At 39.8% G+C, this 24582-nt stretch overlaps 1 protein-coding gene across 1 annotated transcript; it reads left to right on the top strand.

Moving 5' to 3' along the window:
- The first annotated feature begins 24 nt into the window (after positions 1–24).
- On the top strand, positions 25–23871 carry FMO1 (flavin containing dimethylaniline monoxygenase 1). The gene is given in 9 exon segments (XM_019952143.2): positions 25–159; positions 9610–9798; positions 12609–12771; positions 16021–16177; positions 19145–19259; positions 19261–19340; positions 21053–21408; positions 21885–21960; positions 23529–23871. Coding segments are annotated over 9 exon segments (1611 nt in total). The 5' UTR covers positions 25–27.
- Positions 23872–24582: the final 711 nt, after the last annotated feature.

Genomic DNA, 24582 nt, shown 5'->3' with positions numbered 1-24582 from the left:
TGCTTCATTGTCCCCACACGGGAGAGCATGGCCAAGCGAGTTGCAACTGTGGGAGCTGGGGTCAGTGGCCTGGCCTCCATCAAGCGCTGTCCGGAAGAAGGACTAGAGCCCACCTGCTTCGAGAGGAGCGACGACCTTGGGGGGCTGTGGAGATTCACCGTAAGTGGGGCTTCGACAGCTTTGTTGTGTGTCCATTGGAAAAGGGCTGGACTGTCGCAAAAAGAGATTGAATTTCTTCCACAAGGGCTGGCGCCCATAGGCGCCAGAAACATCTGCTGAACAGGGGGACAGAAAGGGCCATTGAAAATGATTTAAAAAAAGAAGCAGGGAATAGCCTGAATTTGGGTAGGAGGTGCATCAGCCACCTTGCAAACTTCATCCGGGGCCAAGAGGAATAAAGATGCCTACGAAGGGTAGAAGAGGATGGAGTGGCTGGGACAAGCCAGGAAAACTCAGGACAAGCAGGGCAGGAGCAGAACCTGGGGGTCAGAAGCAAGAGACTCGAGTATTGGGGGCAATGGTATAAACACAGCACAGGAATTTCTGCCTCTGCCTGAAAGACTGAGCTGCTTATACATGCTTCTTTTTCCAGCTCTGCTCTATCTGAAGTAAAGCGACACAAGGCTCAGTGTAGGATGAGTCCTACACTCAAGGTCTTGTTGTCCAGGCAATTCCAATCCATGTCAAGAACAATCAGAAGCGAAGGATGTGAGGAGTCTGGAGACTTTTTTGTTGCCTGAGCAAAAAAAATAATAATATTCTCAGGACTACAGTATGCATTGGAGAGGGAAAAGGGGTGAGGTAGGAGGAAAGGCAACTATAAAGACCACCCTTGACTGGCCTGGGGTCCAGGGAAACCACAGGGGCCCTGCTGGAGGCCACTGAAACCCTTTGAGCTCCACGGCTCAGCCAGGGAGTCATTTGCATCAGATCTCCCCAAACCTCCTATTTTCCCTTCTTCTCAGGAGAGCAGGAACATATCCCGTGAGCTTTAAATGTGCTAAGGAGAAAGCAGTCAGGAAGAATGAAAAGGAGCAAGGTGTCAGATATCCTGGCCTCAGAGTCCTAAGAGACTGAGAGAAAGCAACACTTAGCATTCCCTTATTATAGAAGGGTAGAACTTGGAACAGGAATAAAGTAATTATTTTCTAATTCAGTGAGCAAAGCTCCAGAGAGGCCAAGGTTCCTAGTTTAGTCCCAGCATAGACCAGCTTGGCTCAAATAAAGAAGAACTGCATATCTTGAAATGTGTCCAACCACCAAATGTGACCGTCAATGCACAGAGACCTCCCCAAGGGGCCTAGGGAAAAGAGAACATCTGTTCCCATGATTCAAACCACATACATTCCGAAAGGGGAGCAGAAACCTGACACAAATGCCATAACTCTAGCCTCTCATGCCCATTGAAAACATTGCTAATCAAACACTATACCCTTCCCCTAATGAGCCTCAGACTCCTTCTTAACACAGTATTCCAGATAAGTACTACTACTCCATTGGGGTTGAGGGTTAGCTTCCAGGATACAACTGCCAGAGTAGAGTTACTTGGTTAAAGTAATCTCAATCAAAGCAAAAAGTAAGCCCAGAGACCTTGGCATACCAGACAAAAATGCTCCTAATATAAATCACAGATACCCAATTATTAACACACACACAAAAAAATACTATTAATGTAAGAATCAAGAGAAATGAGTTCTAGATACAGCTGTGCCCAACTGGCTGTGTGACTGGGCAGGTCAAACACCTATGCACAAAGAGCTGTGACGGACACAAAAATGAGAAACAGTCATCCTGCCTCAGGGAGCTGTCAGTCTGATGGGAAAAGGGCAGGATCTTGTAAGTCAGAAACGATGCTATGGGTATTTAACTGAGGTCAGGGTTACATTCACTTGAGGGAAGCCAAGAAAGGCTTCATGGAGGAGGTGGTGTGTGGTGGACTTTGAAGGATTTCAACAGGCAAATGAGATTGAGTGGGAGATGCCAGGGAGGAAACCGTAAAGAAAAAGTACTGGGCATGCTTGGAAAATAAAAAGAGCTTATTGGTGTGTGTGGTACTTGTAAGAGAAATAATGAAAGGGGAGGACAGTGGCTGAATGTTTGGGCAAGGGATTCATACTCAATTTAGAAAGCAATGGATGATGAGCAGAGTTAAGATGTCTTTCTGTTGTTGTGTTTGTTTTGTTTGCATGATAGGAAGACCCATATATGTTTACAGGTAAAGAGAAAATATCTGGATGATAGGAAATGATTGAATATGTAAGCCCAAATTGAGAAAAGATCCTGGCAAAAAAAGGAAGAAGTGGAATTGCAGGCCCAAGTGGAAGGATTTGCCTCGGAAAAGTGGAGAGGCACACTTTTCTCAGAGACAGAAGGGGAAGGAAAAAGAAAAATAGAGGCCCTTGTGAGGCACATGATAGGACATCAAAAGGATGAGAAAGAGGGTGACCCAGCAGTAGCCTAAGTAAAATGGTACTCAGTTAACAACTCGTTTCAGTCCCCATTACCTCATCTGTAAAGTAAGAACGCAGAGTCAGTTTAAAAAATAGATAAGAGCTAAATTACTAGGTCCTGGGAGGCAGGAAAAACCATCGCCACCTTCATTCAGCAGCCCTCTCTTGACACAGCAGCCTCTTTAAGGCACCTCTGTACTACCTTGAGATTCCTCTAAAGCCTGATTGAAAATCTCTAAACTAAGTGACCTTAAAGGGGACTTCCAGATCTAAAATGCTATGACTCTCCTGGGTCTTTCTAGAGACATCCCTTCCCCCTTCTACCCCAGCAGATACACACACACAAACACACACACATGCACGCATGCACACACACACCATGAAAGACTGTTAGAGGTGTCTTTGCAATCAAAGCAAGTGGCCCATTCAAAACCTTCAGAATTACAGAGTCTGCTCGGGCAAGGGCTGTGCTTACCAGAAAATGTACAAGGGGGATCCTTAGTGCCTGTTCTGGGTGAAAGGGGCCATAATGCAAAAATAGACAGGCAAACTGCAGAAACCCAATAAAACACATACGGAGAAGGTTTCCATTTACAAATAGAGAGGTTCCCCCAACATTACAGAGATTATAAACTACTGCGCGTAATTCGATACTCACACGGGCATAACTCTGGCCTCTTCCAGACCACAGTCTTAAAATGAGAGGAAGCAGACAAAGGTTGCAATGGAAAAGAAAGTCCATCCTTCATTGGGGCGGGGGAGGGGTTGGCATCGTTTAAAAAGAAAAGGGATACGTTGATAAAGAACCCACCCGTGACCACCAACTCAAGTGGCAGCAGGAGGTTAAGTGTGGAACATCTGTTCCACAACCAACTCTCTCAGGCTCTTGAGAGGAAAGGGAGGCTTAGAACAAACAGTAATGATATTGGCTGATTTTCTCGATTGTAGAGGAATACTTGAAGAAATAAAATGTCAGGAATTGTTCTGTCACTCATAACTAATATTACTCTTAGAGAATTTTAGTATAGGAAGGAGCCTTGAGAAATAGCCTTAATGTAGAGCCACACTGACATCCTCTAGAAGAAATTATACTACGCTGATAGAAACACATTCTGCTTCACCCATCACATCTCTGTAACAATAATTCTCCCTGGAATGACGTGCTTCCTTACGCGCATCGAGGTCTTTTCTTCTGCACATGTAACCTTTCACTTATTCCACATTCATTGAGCACCTACTATGCGCCTTATGCACCACATATGTTTAGATTCAGTGAGGGCAACGATGAAGTGTAATACTTCACCCCCTTAAATCACTAAGGAATTCTTCTTCAGCTATTTCTTCTTTAGGCACGTTAAGCCTGATTCTTACAGGGGCTGAAATGATTTGTTAATTGGGTACCATTTTACTTCTTCTTAAAAGCCTTATTTCTAAAAGTTCAGTAATCTTAGTAGGTTTCCTTTTATTCATATATTAAACAAACATTTATTGAATTCATATTATCTTGGAGGGGATACACCTGACAGGCCCCTAACCTCTTGGGGGTTCCTCAATCTCCTCTGAGGTTTCCACAGTTCCCCTGTGCTGTAGATCTGAAAATAGATCTACAGACTCTGGACAGATTGTAGACAGTCTGACTCTCCATTGGGAGAGGAAGTGACAAAGTAAAATGTGTTCCGGCTGTTCAAAGGAGAAGAAAAGAAGGAAGTAATTGTTCTTAAGAACAAGAGCTGAACTTCCCTGGTGGCACAGTGGTTAAGAATCCACCTGCCAATGCAGGGGACATGGGTTCGAGCCCTGGTCCAGGAAGATCCCACATGCCACGGAGCAACAAAGCCCGTGCGCCACAACTACTAAGCCCTGCGTGCTGCAACTACTGAAGCCCACGTGCCTAGAGCCCGGGCTCCACAACAAGGGAAGCCACCACAATGAGAAGCCCGTGCACCACGATGAAAAGTAGCCCCCACTCGCCACAACTAGAGAAAGCCTGCACACAGCAACGAAGACCCAACGCAGCCAAAAAAAAAAAAAACAAGAGCTGTGAATGTCGTGCATTGAGAGAATGTCTCTATGTATCTATATAGGAGTGACTTTTATTATCATTTTATATCTATTTTTTAAAGGAGAAAGGAGAAACCTCTGACCTGACAAAGGTTTCTTCCTGTTGCCTATAATCCTCTCTGGAGGACACAAAGCTTAAGAAAGTAAATTTCCACGGTAATTTTAGAAGAAGAATATTACAAATAACAGTTAACATTTTTTGAGAGCTTGCCAGGCACTATTCTAAATGCATTAGAACTATCATTTCATTTTATCCTAGGGGTTATGTAGTATTGTTATTCCTATTTATAGAAGAGGGAACTGAGACACAGAGAGGTTAAGAAAATTCCCAAGGTCACCCAGCTAAAAATGTAGAGCTTGAATATGAACCCAGGCTGTCTGACTCCATGGTCTGTGCTGACAAGAACTATACTCCATGCATTTCCAGAGTCTGTGCCACAGCTCAGGAATAAGGGCAGGCAAATCCTGGACTGTCCATGGAATCCCATGAAGTATTCTAGTGAATATGACGTCTTTCCCATGGTATTGCAGGACCAAGTGGACCAGGAAGCCAGAAACCCCTCCATTCTTGCCTTTTTTATTTTTCCCCTCTGTACAATCCATCTCCCTTCTCCTCTCATTCACTTTTACCTTCAAGACAAAAATCCTTCCCCTAAGTGCCCCCATCAATTCTCAGGAAAAATGTGCTTCCACATGCAGAGTGCCACACAGAGGGTAACTGGCACACACATAGAGACAATGCCAAGAGTGCCTGCAGCCGGGGGTCCCAGCAGGGCCTGAGAATCACTGGGGCAGTTTGTTCACTGAGGCAAACACTGGAGGGGAGGGCTTAGGACCTGCAAACCCCATTCAGAAGTGGCACGGACTCGTACTCTCTGTATATGTCTGAAACACTCCAGACCTTGTATTTTACCAGGAGAAACAATCAGTGGGAGGAAGGAGAGACAGAGCAAAGTGGTGTTGGATTCCATCCTAAAGGCCAGGTTTCCATACTAAGCTACAGTTTCTCCTCAGCTGGCATCTGTGATACATTACTTCACATTAGGCTTCAGTGTTTCCTGGAAGGTTTTCTTCTTCCTGCCTTTACAATTATTTTCCAAAATTTTGCGCAGCAGAGTTGTTGTTTTTTCTCTTTTCTATTTTTGTTTGTGGGTTCATTTGTTTTAAGGTCCCCATGGTTCCCTGACTTGTCCAATTCCAATGAGTCTCTACTACGCTTTGATTTTTAAACATGCCATTATAAAATGTTTTAAATTTTTTTGAACTACTTTTATGGAAATCTTTACAAAATTATATTATGCACATCTCTACCCCCCTTTTAACAGTATGTATTCCAAATTTAGCCTTTTATTGTTGTTAACTAGAAATTGGCGATTTTAACAAAGTATTATTTACAATGTGGTGCTCTCAGATGCCAGAGAAAAGTGAGGGAGCTTTGGTCATACACAAACTGACCCCAGAATGTTTATAACTGATATTTTTCTCCTTTTACTATAGTTTCTTCCCCTTCTGTTTGCTCTCAACTTCTCAATATTACAGCTCTTTAGAGCTATTCCCATTCTCTTTTTCCTATAACCCAGAGGAAACTTGATCGCTTTTAACTACACCAAACCAGCACTAAATTTAGTTCTAATACCTGGCTTCAAGTTTAAGGATGTTCTAAATCTGTGTTGTCCAATAAGGTAGCCACCAGCCACATGTAACTGTGGAATGCAGTTGATACGACTAAGGAACTGAATTTTTTATTTAATTTAGTTTAAATTCATTTTAATTTTAAAACCAATACTCAGTTCAGTTATTGGAGAATTTTTAAGTGTATTTGTTAACAATTTGGGTATGTAAATCCACTTTTTCAAGTGAAAATTTAGCATTTGGATTCAGATGTGTAAAATATATACTAAATTCAGAAGACTTAATATGAGAAAAAAGTTTTAATACTTCATTAATAATTTTTATATTGATTACACATTGAAATTATAAAATTTTGGACATATTGAGTAAAATAAAATATACCATTAAAATTAATTCCATCTGTTCCTTTTTACCTTTTTTAATGTGGCTATTGGAAATTTTTAAAGAGCATGTGTGGCCTGCATCACATTCCTATTGGGCAAGACAGCTCAAAAGTCTTGTTATTCAAAGCGTGGTCCGTGACCCAGCAGCATCTGCATGGGTGCTTGTGAGAAATACAGAATCTCAGGCTCACCCAGACCTACTAAGTCAGCATCTACATGTTAATAAGATTCCCTGAGCAATTCTTAACAAGATTTAGAAGCACAAATCTAGAGAGCTGTGCTTCTCAAACTGTGGAGAAGAATCAGATTTATTTTAATTTCCAAGAAATTATAGACAATCATATTTGTAAAATATAATAAAATGAACTATTAGAAAGGTGAAAATGAAACAGAAAAATTTCAAAACATAAATTCAAACTTCTTTGAAAGTGTGCACGAGGCAACTACTATAGAGAATCACTATTACACTTGTAACTTTTTGCTAAACAAAACCATATGTGTGAAATATCAGTTCTCCATATTAAACACCTGTAGGCACACTTTCACTACACATTGTACATATTAATACTTAAGGTTTATAATGTGATAATTAAGCTTGCTTCTTGTCTGTCATTTTATCTAATCTGGGCTGGATGGATGAGAGCACTCCTCCCAAGAGATAACATATATCTAAACTGTTTCTAAATTTTGCTTAACAACACACATAGTAGAGAAATGAGGCTCACAGAATATGAGAATGAACTGGAAGAAAAGATTTTAAAGAAACCTCAGCAAGCTCAGGATATTCATTTTTTTAACTGCTATCCAAAATGAAGCAAGTAGTGCTGTATTTTTAAAATTTAACTTCAGTCCTTTATCAATAGTCAGTTCTGATCATTTATTCTGTAAAATTATAAGCGAATATCAATTATCTTTCAATGAAATAAAATAATTATAGCTTTTATGCACTTTTGGAAAACAGTTTTCAAACTAACCTTAAAATGTTACACATTGGGGACTTCCCTGGTGGCGCAGTGGTTAAGAATCCGCCTGCCAATGCAGGGGACACGGGTTCGAGCCCTGGCCCGGGAAGATCCCACATGCCACGGAGCAACTAAGCCCGTGCATCACAACTGCTGACCCTGTGCTCTAGAGCCCACGAGCCACAACTACTGAGCCCGTTTGCCACAACTACTGAAGCCCACGCACCTAGAGCCCATGCTCCGCAACAAGAGAAACCACCACAATGAGAAGCCCGCTCACCACAAATAGAGAAAGGCCACACACAGCAACGAAGACCCACACAGCCAAAAATAAATAAATAAATAAAATTTTTTTAATTAATTTTTTAAAAATGTCATACACTGTAATGTAGTCTTACCCGCATTACTAGTACTCAGTTCAAATCCCACACAACTCATCACGTGACTTAGCCAAAACCAAGACTGATCTACGTCCCGTTCATCACGAAGGAGTCCACATGCCTGGATACTGAGCAATGTCAAATTATAGCTATAAAAGTTTCTAGATGCTTACTCTCACCTTCTGTATTTATATTGTCATAGACTGGTAGTAAAAAGATCATACTGGTCTGGCTCTGCTGACTACATCTTTGCTTCTTTTTTTTTTTAATTTTTTTTTTTAATTTGGTTGTGTCGGGTCTTAGTTGAGACATCCGAACTCTTAGTTGTAGTTGTGGCATGCATGTGGGATCTAGTTCCCTGACCAGGGGTCAAACAGGGGCCCCCTGCATGGGGAGCTCAGAGTCTTAACCACTGTGCCACCAGGGAAGTCCCTACATCTTTGAGTAGCACTGCTTTAGATCTTCCTACAGAATGAAAGATCAGGATTTAAATAGTCATCTTTCTCAGAAGCCATTTAGATTCCAGTTTTCTAGATTTATTCTGGATAAATGGGACTGTCAGATGTGGAGTCACAAATAAGCAAGATAAGGTGAACTCATCAGTTGATGAGATCGGTATCAATTCAAACTACAAAGGTATGTTTATAATTTTATTTTCTGTTATCACTACATATTTCATGCAGATCTAGACTCAAACCTTTTGAGGGAACAAAGTACGTCCTCTCCATATGTGAGGTTTAAGTTCACGTTTCTACTTGTTCACACAAATAAAATAATTTTTGTTCCACAGGAAAAAAGAACTATACATATACAAGATGGTAAACAATATTAAAATACTAAGGACTTTCCCACTGAAATTAGAACAATTCTTTATGATACATCTAAAAGACAGAGGCAATGTACATACCTAAATGAATAATTAAAACTGCCCACTATTCAACCTTGTAGTAGTTGTCTGAGATGTTGCTATTTGCTAGTTACCCAAGTCAAAACTGGAGTGGGAAATTGTTTAGTGTTTTGCCATGCTCACAGTTGTCCAATCTGGAAACATTTGACCTGCTTCCTCTCCCAAACCTTAAATCCAAACAATTTCACAATCCTATGCATTCTACCTTTCTGCTACCTAACAAATCCCATCTCTCTCAGTTTCAACTGCCACTGCCTTTGCTCAGGCCCTCATTGGCAATCGCATGGATTTGTGTTTCAGGTTCTTAACTAGCCTCATTTCCTTCCTTTCCAGATCCCTCTAAGTTATCTCTTGTAGAACCAGAATTATCTTTTCAAAATTTAACATGAATCACTTCCATGAATTTCTATGAAATTCAAATTCCTTAACTTCAGATACAAAATCCTTCATAATCTGAACCCCCTTTCTCCATAATCCTTTCAACAATACCTCATGAAACCAAAGCAATCGTTCATCATCTAGATACTACTTCCTGGCTCTGGTATATTTCCATATTCTCCTGTATTTTGCAGTGATGCTGTGTGAATCTGGACAGGTGAGTTTATCCCAGGTTTGTTAGCATGTAATAAATGAAATTGTAATTCTGATTATGATATTCATAGTGGGGTCCAATATTCATCATCTTTCAAGTAAGGATAGCAAATTCCATTAGAAAGTAGCAGGTAGCATACGTAAATTGTATGGTTCAATGTCTAAAAATTAACATCCATTTCATGTGTGTGCATGCACATGCACACATGCATACACACTCATGTGCATGCACTGTTTGTACAGGAACATGTTGAAGAAGGCAGAGCCAGCCTCTACAAGTCTGTGGTTTCCAACAGCTGCAAGGAGATGTCTTGTTACCCAGACTTTCCATTCCCAGAAGATTATCCAAACTATGTGCCAAATTCTGTAATCCTGGAATATCTCAAAATGTATGCAAACCAGTTCAACCTTCTGAAATGCATTCAATTCAAGGTAAGAAAGGCACAAAACATCAGTTAGTAGTCAGGAAGTGTTTCCTACCTATTTTCTATTATCTCTCTCTACCCTAGGTTCTGTAGATCAGATAGTGAACTGGCAAGATTGCTGACACCAGGCTGGATTCCTTTTCCCCTTTTACTTACAATCACCCTAAGTAAATCTGGAGATACTTTGTCTAAGGATTCGTATGTATAAACTTTTAGTTTGCAATGCTTACAACCAAGTATCCAAATGGACCTTAAAATTGTCAAACCAGATTTTCAGTTTGGGCCAAATGCCTATACACAGGGCCATTGAGAACTTCCTGTCAGCTCCTGGGTACTCTCTTTTTACTATCCCTTTATATGAATGGATGGGTGCACTGGCCTATACACAAGAGAATGTCACTATTTGAAGGAAATCTTTTCTAGTATCTTAGGGAATAGAAAAATCTTTGATATTTTCTCATTGGCCATACCCACCTCCCTTCCCATTTCAGAGGACAGAGACAGGAGGTAGGTAGAAGGACAAAGGCAAAAAAATATATCCTCTTTCTCCTCTTTCTTTCTTCCTTTTTTCCTTCCTCTGCAAGAAACACATGAAAATCCATGTGTTTCCCTTCTATTACCCTCCCTATCAGAGATGGGGATAGTAAGGAATTCTTGGAGAATTACACAGAGAAAGTAACATGAATGGAAAGATTGATCAAAACAAGTACCATATAAGATTCACATTCACAACCTTAAAAGTACTCCTGATCAAAATGAAGTCACTATCTCGAAGAGATATCTGCACCTCCATGTTTATTACAGCATTATTTACAATGGCCAAGCCATGGAAACAACTGATGGATAAATGGATAAAGAAAATGTGATAGATGATGGATAGATAGATAGATAGGACAATGGAATATTATTCAGCCATGGTAAATAAAGAAGAAAATCCTGTCTCTTGCAAACACATGGATGAACCTTGAGGGCATTATGCTAAGTGGAATAAGTCAGACAGAGAAAGACAAATTCTGTATGATCTCACTTATATGTAGAATCAAAAAAAAAACAAACAAACAAACTCATAGAAACAGAGAACAGATTGATGGCTGCCCGAAGTAGATGGGGGATGGGGAAGGGAAATGGGTGAAGGTAGTCAAAAGTAATAGACTTCCAGTTATAAGATAAATGAATTCTGGGGATGTAATATACACTATAATAACTATAGCTAACAGTACAGTATTGTATATTTGAAAGTTTCTAAGAGAGTAGATCTTAAACGTTCTTATCACAAAAAATAAAATTATAACTATGTGGGGTGATGAATGTTAACTAAACTTATTGTGGTAATCATTTTACAATATACACATATGTCAAATCATTAGGTTGTACACTTTAAACTTATATGGTGTTATATGTCAGTTATATCTCAATAAAACTGGAGAAAAATAAAAGTACTCCAGTTGTCCAAAGAATATTTCACCCCACTTCCTTATTTTCCAAGGGACAGAATAAAAATAAAACACTACCATAGTCAATGGATATAGTCCACAAAAAATATATTTAATGCATCAGAATTTCTGAATCTGAAGCATTTCCTTTACTACCTGTTTCCCAAGCCTGTTTTAAAATAACTTTAAAAAACTAGATGTTCACCAAAGTCTTAAGAAAGTACACACAAGCAGCTGTCTGTAAGAGGTTCTGTTTTTCCTTCCTCTTTATACATTCCAAATTTTCAATGATGAACACATTATTTTCAAGATAAAAATAAATTTATTTTGAAAGTTTTTTTTAATTAACTGAAAGTTTATATTTTAAAAAGACAATTGCTAATACAAATGTAGAACCCAAGAAGCACTTCAAATATTATAAACCAGACAGTGAACCGTTAGGAGGGACTTGAGAAGTCTGTCTTCTTTGAAAACTGAAGAGGAAAGCAAGGCAGCAAAGTCTCTTGGTCAGTGGCTCATTTATGCTTTTAAACTTGACTTGTAAATTTCTTTTATATATTTTCTGAATCAGAATCTAGTACCCATGGATATACATGTACTCCATGAGAACAAAAATAGACCACAGTTGACCCTGGAGCAACACAGGGGTTTAGAGGTGCCAACTCTGTACAGTGGAAAATTCCCATTTCCTCCATTTCCCAGGTGCCTCTGTATCCACAGTTCCACATCCACAGATTCAACCAATTACAAATCCTGTTGTATTGTAATATTTACTATTTTTAAAAATCCACATATAAGTGGACCTCCGCAGTTCAAACCCATATTGTTCAAGAATCAACTGTATTTGAAATTTAGACAACCCCCAACAAATTCAGCCATAAAGTTAGCACTTTTCAGTAGTTCTCTAGATCTGGGAAAACTTCAACATCATAGTCTATAAGACCTTTCATAAACTAAGGTACTTGGGACCAAATTTATATTTTCAATTATATATTCAATATTATCCGTGTTTCTATTAAAGGAGCTGTTATAAAGGAACTGTTGTGTATGAGAACTATACATAACAGAAAAATAATTTTTAAAACATAGAAAGACCTAAGTCATAGTCTTGGTTCTATCACTCACTGTGAGAATTTGAGGAAATCACTTAAAAATTCTGGACCACACCACCTCTCTTAAATACCCCTCTACAACTCGAAGCTTAGAATACTTCCATCCGGGAAATTATGATCAATCTGATAGTCCAATTTGATTTCTAGGGTTATGCTTATTAATTATGTTTCATCTGTTCTCTAGAACACTTGAAATGCAATTAGCACGTCAGCCAGCAGGCCCTTACTGGAACCTTGAAAACTATTAACCATGTCTATGATTCTTTTTTCAGACTAAAGTCTTCAGTGTAACAAAACGCCCAGATTTTTCTGTTACCGGCCAATGGGAGGTAGTCACTCTGCATGAAGGGAAGCAAGAGTCAGCCATCTTTGACGCTGTCATGGTCTGCACTAGTTTTCTTACTAACCCATATTTGCCACTGGACTCCTTTCCAGGTACAGGCTTTTCTGCAACTGACCTTAGTTTGTCTCATGGGAGCCATCCTTACACTGGATTGGTCTGGAAATAAATTCCTATTGATTCCTCCATTAAACAGTTAAGCTGTGAGGTAAGAGGGTTTTTTCCCTAACCAGCACTATCCGGCCAGTTTTTGGCTTTCATCTGTTTCAAACAACTTATGAGTACCAAAGAGCAGAATGAATAATTACTAAGCAGTTTTATGCTTCACTAAAGTTCAATGTCCCTCCCTAAGTGACTGGTAGCACTCAGAAAGTCTTCTAAGACTTGGGAGGCCTAGACAAGTTGTGAGCCTCAGCAGTGGTGCATTGAGAAAGATGAGTATAGAGGCCGCAGAGATCAATCAGTGAATAAAGGAAAAAGTAACTTGATTTTTGTTTGTTTCTATGAGTCATAGCAATTACCTAGATCAGAGGTTTATGGCACTGGATTAATAGTCAGTAGGGGCATGAGCCTTAGAAGGCAAGTTAAGACATCTTTATGTCTCAGTTTCTTTATCTGGCTTTTGTAATATGATTCATGGTAATCTGTGTCAAATTTCAGTTAGATTACAACTCAGAGGGAATAGAAAATTCAATGGTTTGGTTTATTTCATCTGCAGTAAAGGATTCAAAAAGTTAAAACTTTAGGAAATTTTTCTCTGAATCATCTAAATATGACTTGTAGTGACCCCAAGGCTTGGTTCACAGTTAACCCACGTACCTCTGATGATCCTTTGTCTGCCCCCAGAGGTTACTCAAGTCAGGTCAAGTTAAGATAAAACATGTCCTGAAAACTGCCATAGACTATAATCATTGAATTGGAATGCAGTTCAGTCTTCTTCCTGGTGCAGAAAACTCTTCACCGTCCCTGAGAAAGACTCAACAGCCTCTGCTTGAACACATTCAACAATGAACTCTTACCACCCGACCCTTTTCTTGCCTACAGACAAAAATCCCTGAGCAGGCAAGGTACTCCAGACTCCCAGGAAGGAGTACCTGGTACAGGATCACTCCAAGAATCCGGAAAATTTCATGACATAGAGAGTACACTGCATTCATTCGGCACCTACAGTATATTGCACAAGATGCTAAGAATACAGAGGTGGATAAGACAACACATAGCCTGCATGAAAAGACTGAAAAGAGTTTTATAGGAGTCCAGTGAAGGAATCACATCTACATATGACCTGGAGTGATAGCAATACTCATTTTACAACAAACTCATGTACCTCCAATGATCCTGGATCTGTCCCCCAGATGTTACTCAAGTCAGGTCAGATTAGGATAAAACATACCTTGAAAGCAATGGAGTCAATGTACTCAGTTTAAATAGGATGAGCTTGGGACCCTGGAGGTATACATTCTAGGCTATACAATTAACAAGCTATATAAGCTTGGGCTTTCCACTTAACCTTTCTAAGCCTCGGTTTTCTTTCCTAGAAACTGAGGGGTTTGGACCACCTTACCCAATAGCATACATCACAAATCAAGCAAAAAGAACTCTACAGTACTTGCCGTCCTTCTCGATATCCATCTTACCAGCCACTACCAATTGCTCACTTAAAATCCGTGGCTAAATTATTGTTAAGCAGCCTTTGAGCACTAAAATTTCATGACTTTAGACTTGAAATGGAGTCCTCCAAATCTCTATCTCCCTCTCTGCCCCACAGCAGACTTGCTTGGTCTGTACATACTCCCTAGGGTAGTTGTTAACCATTACAAAAATTAAATTCATTGAAGTTATTCAAAAGTACATGTCATGAGTTCTGGAGGCAATTCCATAAAAGGTGTTCCAAAATGTCTTAGTAAAAATAATAGGTATTACAGCTGGAATAAATATATAACTTCCCAAGGTAACTAATTTTATTAATTCAGATACCATATACATTCAGCTGTGTTTACTAACACAACCACTTCACCTAATAAAAGTTCTTGCTCTGTTCTCCTGTAATATAAGTGGGGAAAGTATTAGCCTGGTAGAAGACTCAGCTACAGAGTCTCATTTTTGTCCATTTGTGGTCCCAAACAGCTGATCCAGTGAGAATCTAAGATAATCTAAGATTCAGGGATAATTCTATTATTCTCATTAAACTTGTCCGGCTCTCCCTTCCTGGCAGTTCTTGGATCCAGATTGGGTCCCTGTGCTGAGTTAATATTTAAACTTGGTTGCATCATTGTTAAATTCTAAATGATCTAGATTGTGGTTGGGTTATAACTGAGATTCATGTTAGAGTTCTAATGATTTAAGATGAAGTAAAGAGCTACTGGGCCTTGGTGAGGCTATGTGCACAGCATCCATACTCATCCCCTGAGAATCTAGATGTCTTATCACGTTTTCTTAAAAAAAAAAAAAAAAAAAAAGTTTCTTTGTACAAGACGTATTACTTTTGATTGTGTTACACAACCTTGAGTATTTTCCAAAACTTGCCAAACATCTGACATTTCAATGAGATTTGGCGTCAACTGTTTGAGATATCTAGCTGGAACAGCAGCTCTAATCCCAGTGTAACTAACAGAATCCCTTTTTCTCTGAGCCAACTCTGGCTGACTCAGCAAACCCAGCTTGAGTTACTGTCAGTCACCAAGATGAACCCACAAGGATCTTTTCAAATAGGGACCATATTTCTATTTATTTCCCATGTCATCTAGCGCAGTGACAGGTATCCAAGAAAGCTTGCTGAATAGAGTGGAAGCACTGACTCATAGTTCCCTTTAACTTCTCTGCTCTTGCTCCTTGCTTGTGAAAAGTTCTATATAGATCAAATATTAGTAAATAGAATATTTCTGTCCCATTGATTTCTGTCAAACTTTGAAAGGTAATGACTTCTTACACTTTAGCTTAATAAGTCTTTATGCCATGATTTTTTTTTTTTAATTAGAGAAAGGTTTATTGCAGGGCAAAGCAAGGATAATGGGTGGCTTATGCTCCAAAACCTTGAACTCCACAATGGTTTGGGGGGAAAATTTTTTATAGTGCCATGATATTTTAACTTAGTAATCATCTAGTAAGTAAAACTAGAGGCCTATCTAGTGAGATGGAGTAAGTACTTCCATTAAATAAATAATCACCCATTAATTTCTGTACCTTGTATAATTATGTATTCATGTTTCAGATTTTCTTAAAATTGAGTATGCTATGAAAACAACCTAAATCATCTGTCAAAAGGATGTTATTAACTGAATAACATGTATGTTTCATTCACTAGTCTTATAAATTTTCTATTTGACTTCTTTTTTTTTCTATAGGTATAAATACTGTTAAAGGCCAGTATTTTCATAGCTGAGAGTATAAACATCCAGATATATTTAGAGACAAGAGAGTTCTTGTGATTGGAATGGGGAATTCTGGCACAGACATTGCTATGGAGGCCAGCCACGTGGCAAAGAAGGTATCATTCTTGATGTTACCTAATGAGGAGCTTTATCTTAAGACACATGCCTCAGGCAAAGAGTATTTGACACCATGATAACTGATGAAAGGAAAAAAAAATCCTAAAACACACACACATACACTGAACAGATTTTTTTCGGTATTTTTTTCTTGAATGTTCATAAGTGTTATTGTGAATTCCAGGTGTCATTTTTCTTCCAAATCCAACTTCTCTGACTTCCTATTTTTGTCATTTTCCCAGTCAAAAAGAGCTACAGGGGACATCTGTTTCTTACTCAGTCCCATAGGTCAGAAAATTCTGGCAATTTTTCTTGCTAAGATCTCCCATTTGCTCCTTCCTTTCCTTATTGATTGCCACCACCCTCATCAGGTCCATACCACCTCCCACTGAGTCTATTGCGTTGTCCTCCTAATAATAATTATGGAAATAGTCAATATTTATTGGGCTTTCTTACTCTGTGCCAAAAATGGCACTAAATGCTTCACTGCATTACCTCTACCAATTATCAAAACAAGCCACAAAGTAGGTACTAGTATCCTTGACTACAGATGAAGAAACTGAGACTGAGAGAAGTTAAATAACCCGCCTAAAGGCATACCAACAGCAGGTGGTAGAGCCAGTCCTCAAATCCTAGTCTCTTCCATTCAAAGCCCCAGCTCCTAATTCTACCCTGAGTCCCTGCACTCCTACCCCAGTCCATCCCCCCACACACGACAATCCATCCAGACCCCCAAGCACCAACAAGCAAATCCTCTGAAAAGACTGCTCTCATTATGACACTCATGTTAAAAAAAACTAACTCCCCCTTACCTAAAAAAATAAAAATTACAATTTGCAGATGTATCAGCCCTGCATTATAGGGGTCTCCATAATGTGGTCCAAATCTTCCATTTTAACTTTATCCCACACTATTTTCCCACATGATCATCAATTGCACGCTGACAGGTCTACTCTGTGCCCTTTCCAGTTCCCAAGTCTCTAATTTCCTCTTTGTTCACACCATAACCCTCCCTTCTGCAGTGCCCTTTTCTCTTTTATTACAATTTAATTTACATTCCCAGATACTTCAACCCAAGACAAAATGATCTCTCGCTAGTATGAATTTATGTAATAATTGTAATTTACACTCCTCGGTCGGCACTTTTAATTCTTAGTATTGCTAATTACCTTTTATGGTATGTATTTTCTTTCCAACTATGCTACAAACTCATTGAGAGCCATTCAGCCAACAAATCAATATTAGTTGTTGAATTCCACTATACCGAATGTTATGCCAGGCATGGGGGATACACTGGAAAACAGAACAATCAAACAAGATTCCCTCTATCACAGAGCATATACTCATGGGGAAAACAGATGTCAAATAAATAAATATAAATCATTAGATCAATAATTGCAAGAGTAGAAATAGCTCTGAAGAAAAAGAACTGGGAGTGTGTTCCCTTCTGGAATTTTCAAAAAGGAACTCGATTGATTGATTGACTAATTGATTGACTTGGAAAGACAGCAATTTGGTGGAGTTATCCTAAAGGAAGGGAAAGGAGGTTCTGAAGCAAAAATTAACACAGGCCTATCCATGATGACCACCACATGTGGGTAACATATTACTATTTCTATTTCTCTAACCACTGGAAATTTCTTCAATCTGAAAACATGCTTCGGCACACATCATTTTTATATCGACAAAGAAACTCCCCTTGCTTCAGGATATAATTCGTATCTACCGAAATGCCATATCCGATTCTGCATCATGACAAAGAGAGGCAGGTGCAAATATGTCTAATGTCAGAATCACTGATGTGCTCATAGTTCTTGCCACCATACTGCTCCATCATGTTATAAGGTCAAACAGATGTATAATAAAAACACTAACACTGGGGCTTCCCTGGTGGCGCAGTGGTTGAGAATCCGCCTGCCGATGCAGGGGACACGGGTTCGTGCCCCGGTCCGGGAAGATCCCATATGCCGCGGAGTGGCTAGGCCTGTGAGCCATGGCCGCTGAGACTGCACGTCCGGAGCCTGTGCTCTGCAACGGGAGAGGCCACAACAGTGAGAGGCCCGCGTACCACAAAAAAAAAACAAAACAAAACACTAACACTGCAGCTGTGGTCACCCCACAGCTGTGGATGCCCCAGTTTGTTGGGAGAAAACCCACGTATTAAATCAATTGTTTTGTATCTGCAAAGCAACAGATTTTTTACTAATTTTTTTTTATTTTTAAACAGTTATACAGACAACTCCTTATTGTATAGGTACCAGAACAACTGTTAGCTTAGTGAACTCAGTCAGCAGGTAAACTCAAGTAGCCAGATAATCTGTCAAAAGAACAAAAACAAACAAACCCACCGAAACTAGTTGTATTACTGAATTTTACTGTAAGTTCTAACAATGGTTTGTGTCAAAACCCTTTGCAGACAACTTTCAATTGCATCCATGCCCTGTTCTCGTTTACAATTATTAGCATACAAAGTTGTTATCACCTGTTCACTGTCTTCTCACATGAGATTCTAAGCTCACTACAGCCAGCCTCAATACATAATTCATCATGGTGTCTAGCACTGAGCCTGACAGATAAAAAGTGCTCAATAATATGTTCTAAGGCATTTGAATACTCTAGATATTCAAACCATTATCTCAAAAGAATAACTTTAAAGTGGGGGTTAGAGGAGCAAAAAATGTCTTGTCAGGGATGTATTTTGAGGGTGGCCGACTTTTTGGTGCCTTTCAATTCACAAAACTTCTCGAATCTCTGACAGAGCCAGCCCTGTTCACTGTGTCAAACCGGGTGACCTGTTTGATTGCTTCCAGGTGTTCCTCAGCACCAGGGACCAGTCAGCCAGCCCTCCCTCCTCCTTCCCTTCCTTTCATTCTGGGACTCTCCCCTCCATTAGACAGGAGGTGCCAGTCTTGGGAGAAGTTACCTCTGTGGGATCATGAATGACCAAGAAGGATGATGGGATATGCTTACCATTTACTAGAGTTACTGAACACCCCTGGGCCTGGGTGATCAGCCAGGTCTTTGACTCAGGCTACCCATGGGACATGGTGCTCGTGATGCGATTTCAGACCATGTTCAGAAATTCTCTCCCAACTCCCAACTGTGAATTGGTTGATAGCAAGAAGGATGAACAGCTGGTTCAATCGTGAAAATTATGGCTTAATACCAGAAGACAGGTAAATATGGAGTGTCTGCTGAGAGCTATTAGGGAGAAAGGGGCCTCGATCTTTCCAGTGGCGTATCCAAACCAGGCAATAATGTGACAACATGACTGAAGGTGAAGGAAAATTTCATACAAATTACTTAATCATAATAGCTAACTGTTTTTGACTGCTTGGTAAGTGAAATTATGTAATACATAATTGTCAACAGCCCTTTAGAGTAAGTAGTATAATCTCCCTTTCATGGTGGGTGTGCTAAGGCTTAGGGAAGTTCAGTCACTTGCCGGAGCTCATCTAGTACTAAGTGGGCTCTGTGACCTTGGCAAGTTACATAAACCTCAGCGGCAGCAATCAAAAGGGAACAATCTGTCTATGACTCTTCTGACAAAAGCAACACACTTGCCTGTGTCACTGTGTTGGAAAAATTGAATCCTTCCCCATGTCTCTCTAAGGGCAGTGCCTTCTCCTTGTCAAGATGACCTTGGTTTCAGTCTTGTCCTTTCAGTTACAACCCATGACTTATCCCATTAACAAGAACCAACGGTTTTACTTTCTCATTCATTGCGTCTGTACAATGACATTCCATTACCAGGGTGGCACCACAGCCTGGAGATCCTGTCTGATCTTCCTCCAGATGCCACTCTGCACCAGCAGGGATCAGGTGGTACCCAAGCCACAAGTGATATGCAGGCAGCCCCCTTCCTACTACATGTACTTCATTCCTCTGGTTCTCTTCATCCTTCTCTCGTATACCTTGCTCTCTCCCTGCATTTTTTCCTTCCTTTTTTATTCCTACCCTCTTCTATTTCTTAACTCCAGGCCTCTTAGGGGTTTAACTCTTTTCACCAGAGCTTTTTCTACCATAAGTTTTAGAATGACAGCCTGAATGGCAGCTATAAAGAATTTTATTTAATCCCATAAACCCTAGAATATATAAAAGGAGCCTGAGGAATTGTAATCTCTTCTCTCTCAGATTTAGCTAATCCTTTATCATTTCCAAAGTTCTTAAATATATACTATTTCATATGTTCTTCGTCCTACCCAATGAACTAAGGATGGCAAATGTTAGTGTCCCTATCTTACAGTTGCATAAAAGAAAGCCTACAGGGACCCAATGACTTTCCCAAGCTCTAAGTATAAACATTTGGACACAAGGCCACACTTACTACCTCCTGCTCCAAAGCTCCTTCATTTTATCATATTGTCTCTTTCTGTGCATTCACCATAAGCCAAAAATGACTCGCTTACTTAAAATCATCTTGCTAAGTGTTTGTTTTGTGATTCCAAAGGCATAGGCAGAAAAAGGTAATTCTGCCCTTATTCCTTTTAAACACATGCATGTTTCCCTTGTATAGCTGCTTCCTAGGAGGAGAGAGTTTCCGGCAGTTCTCAGCAGATATAGAAGTCCCCAGTCTCCCTTGTGGTCCTTCAGCATTCAGCTCTCTCTAAAGTGACAGTGATAGCTGAATGCTGAAATTCAACAAGAGAAGCAGGAGCTAGAGGAAGCTCTGGTCGCTTTCTCCTCAGGCTTCTAAACTCTAGTAAATGGTAAGCATATCCCATCATCCTTCTTGGTCATTCATGATCCCACAGAGGTAACTTCTCCCAAGACTGGCACCTCCTGCCTAATGGAGGGGTGAGTCCCGGAATGAGAAGAAGGGAAGGAGGAGAGAGGGCTGGCTGACTGGTCCCTGGCAGGTCTCTTCCCCATCCGTGTTTATGTCTAGGACACAACTAAGAGAGCCTGTGCTAAGTAATGAGCTCCCAGGCCGTATCATCACTGGGAAAGTGCTCATCAAGCCAAGCGTAAAGGAGGTGAAGGAAAACTCTGTTGTATTTAACAACAACCCAAAGGAAGAGCCCATTGATATCATTGTCTTTGCCACTGGATACACCTTTGCTTTCCCCTTCCTCCATGAGACTGTGGTGAAAGTTGAAGATGGCCAAGCATCACTGTACAAGTACATCTTCCCTGCACATCTGCAAAAGCCAACCCTGGCTGTTATTGGCCTCATCAAACCCTTGGGTTCCATGATAACCACAGGGGAAATGCAAACTCGATGGGCTGTTCAGGTCCTGAAAGGCAAGTGCATGAGCAATAGCAGGACGTATATGTTCAGTTTGCCATATTATTTTGGATACTGGAAATTTCGAGGCCTTCCCCAGGTTCTATCTAAAACAACTCAAAGTCATCTATTGTTCACCAAATTACACTATCACAGTGAATTTGTGTCATGACCAGCACAAAAGATAAATCATGGATCAAAAAGTATCAGCTGTGTCTACCTGTTATTTTTGCCTGAATCAACTGGTTCAATTAAAACTTAAAAGTTCAATCAATTGAATGACAAAATCCAGTCAAGCCAGTTGTGAGGGTCTGTCACATCAAATGAGTAGTGAGATGTTCTGACACTTAGGCTGCTAGTATTTCTGCCAGAAGAACAGATGACTAGCTGGGTACTAAAAATAAAATATGATCCGTGGTAAAGTATCTTTACCTGCTAAGTAACCATTGAAACCTAAAGTTAAATTGCACTTTTTACTTGTTTTGCTTTACAGGTGTTAATAAATTACCACCATCGAGCGTCATGATAGAGGAAGTTAATGCAAGAAAAAAAACAAGCCCAGTGGGTAAGTTAAGTACTATGCATTCTTTTTGAATCATAACTAAAACTGGTAAAGCAATAGCAAAGAAAGGTGAGAGTTACATTGGAGAAAAGAGAAGCACCTGAGATTTAGAGAAGAAAAAAAAAAAAACTAGGCCTGTTTAAGGAGAGAGAAGAGAAAGGGAAATTGAGGTTTTAATGTCCCAGACTATCGCTTTAGACCATGGTCATCTAGCACCACATGGAGTTTAGATTCTAAACCAAAATATAATTAATCCTCATCTACCAGATACTATTCTATACCTTTATCCATAATCAGCAGGCAACCTGTTGTGTTTATCCGCTCTGACACCAGAAAGTTCTGCTCATTCATTCATTTCAAAAAATCTGTGTTCAGCTCTATTGTTTTTATTCCGATGACTACTCTAGTGCAGGAGTCAAAATAGGGCTATAGGCCAAATCTACCGACCATCTATTTTTCTCGTTTACAATTTTAAATCATTGGAAAGAAGATTTTTTGATATGTGGAAATTATATGAAATTCAAATCACGGTGACATAAGTAAAGTATTATTAGAACACAGCCACACTCATTAATTTACAAACTGTCTAAGGCTGCTTTCTCATTACAACAGCAGAGTTGAATAGCTGAGGTAGAGACCCTAATATGGCCCTCAAAGCCTTAAGTATTTATCATCTAGAACCTTTTGCATAATAAGCTTGTTGACACCTTCTCTAGAGGAGAGGTCTCCACTTGTGCTCTGCTCTTTGGCTACCACCAAGGGCCAGGGATAATGGAAGGGAGATGGCCAGCGAAGAGGGAGACTTGCCCCTTCCCGACTCCTAATCCTAAAACATCTCTGGTTTTATCTGTTTTACCGTTTATCTGTTTCAGACTTTGATATAAATTTTCACTTAAAAAAAAAAGGGTCTCTGCGGCAGAATAAAAAAGTTTTAAAATCACTGCATTTAAGAAACATCACTTTTCTCATTCATATGTATTTCCAAATTTCAGTGTTGTTCTACCCTTGTCAAAGTGCTAAATACCAAAAGCACTTTAGGGGTCTCTTCTTCATCCTCAACCTGGGATACGACCTGATATCCATTATGGAATTCCAGTATAACATAAATCATTAATTAGAACTATGTGATCTAAAAGCTTCTGTCACATAGGTCAGTCAATGGTATTAGGGATTAATACCAGCATTACGGGGAATTCCACCCTATGATTTTTGTGGGTTTTCACATTATACAAATCAAGCAATAATTGAGTTCTAGAAAGATTTAGGAATAGTAAAATCATACAAAATCTTTTTTTCTAGAAATTGCTAATCATTTGACAACAGAACTAAAGTAATATGAGATCCATTATCAGCATTTGGAGCACCATATGTACAGAGTATATTTTCAAGGAATCCACCTTGTATTTAAATAATACTGTAAGAGCATTAGACAGCTATGGGCATGGAGGGAAGAATATAGAAGCCAGTCCAAATTTTGTACCATCATTGTTTACTTCTGGTACTTTTACTTGCTCTAAGGTTATCATTATTTAATCTTTTTGTCTTCCCCTTTATCCCAATCTTCCTTTTATAAAGGTTTGGCTTGTGTTACTGCAAAGCTTTACAATCCCATTATATCCCATGCATAGATGAACTCCTGACCTATATCGATGCAAAGCCCAACCTGTTCTCTCTGCTCCTGACAGATCCACACCTGGCTTTGACCATCTTCTTCGGCCCATGCACACCATACCAGTTCCGTTTGACCGGCCCAGGGAAATGGGAAGGAGCCAGAAATGCTATCATGACCCTGTGGGACCAAACATTCAAGGTCACAAAAACTAGAGATGTACAAGAATCCCCTTCTCCCTTTGCAAACTTACTTAAACTCTTCAGCTTTCTAGCTTTGCTTGTGGCCATTTTCCTGATTTTCCTATAAATAAAAGATTACCTAAATGGATTGTCAAATGCACCGCGTAGATGGACAGTGCTTTGGTTCCCCCATTGCAACAGCATTGCCTTCACGGCTATAAACCATATCTGAGTAGTGAAGGCCACCCCCTGCCTTTCCCTGGCTGGCTGGAGGGCCACCACTGGTATTCCTGAGTGTCTCCCAACTCCACCTGCTTCTAATGCTAGAGGAAGATAACCAAGGTTTCTGTGCATTTGAAGGCTGCTGGAAGGTTCAAGTTTCATTTTAGAAGACAGAGTTGTCCCAGACAGCACTCTGAGCATTTAGACCTCTTTTCTATTTTCACAGATCTCAACTAAAACTCCCTATTTCACAAAAGATTTGGTTGTACTAAAATGGTGCTCTTATGATATCAGCTGATTAAAAATAAGAAAGAAACAGCCTAGAATTATTTCAAGTGGTCTTGTATTCTCTTTTTAAGAATTGGGGGAAAGAGAGAAGGGGATAAGGAGCATATTAATAAGGGCCATAAAAGGATGGGAGGGTTCGATGACTTCGTTGGAGTGTTTGTAAAGGAATGTACTTGCCTGGGAGTACTCATTCCACTAGAATGCACTCTGCAACAAAACAGGGCCTCCAGCTGGCGTAATAACAACCACAGTCAGATCTACTCCACAGAAAACACCCATCTCCACCTGCTCTTGGAGCCGGCCTCCAGCACCCAAAGGAAAAACACCT

This window comes from Tursiops truncatus, chromosome 1, assembly GCF_011762595.2.
Source record: "Tursiops truncatus isolate mTurTru1 chromosome 1, mTurTru1.mat.Y, whole genome shotgun sequence".
Classification (NCBI taxonomy): Eukaryota; Metazoa; Chordata; class Mammalia; order Artiodactyla; family Delphinidae; genus Tursiops; species Tursiops truncatus.
The sequence above is the reverse complement of the archived record's forward strand: the minus strand, read 5'-3'. Positions and strand labels throughout refer to the sequence as shown.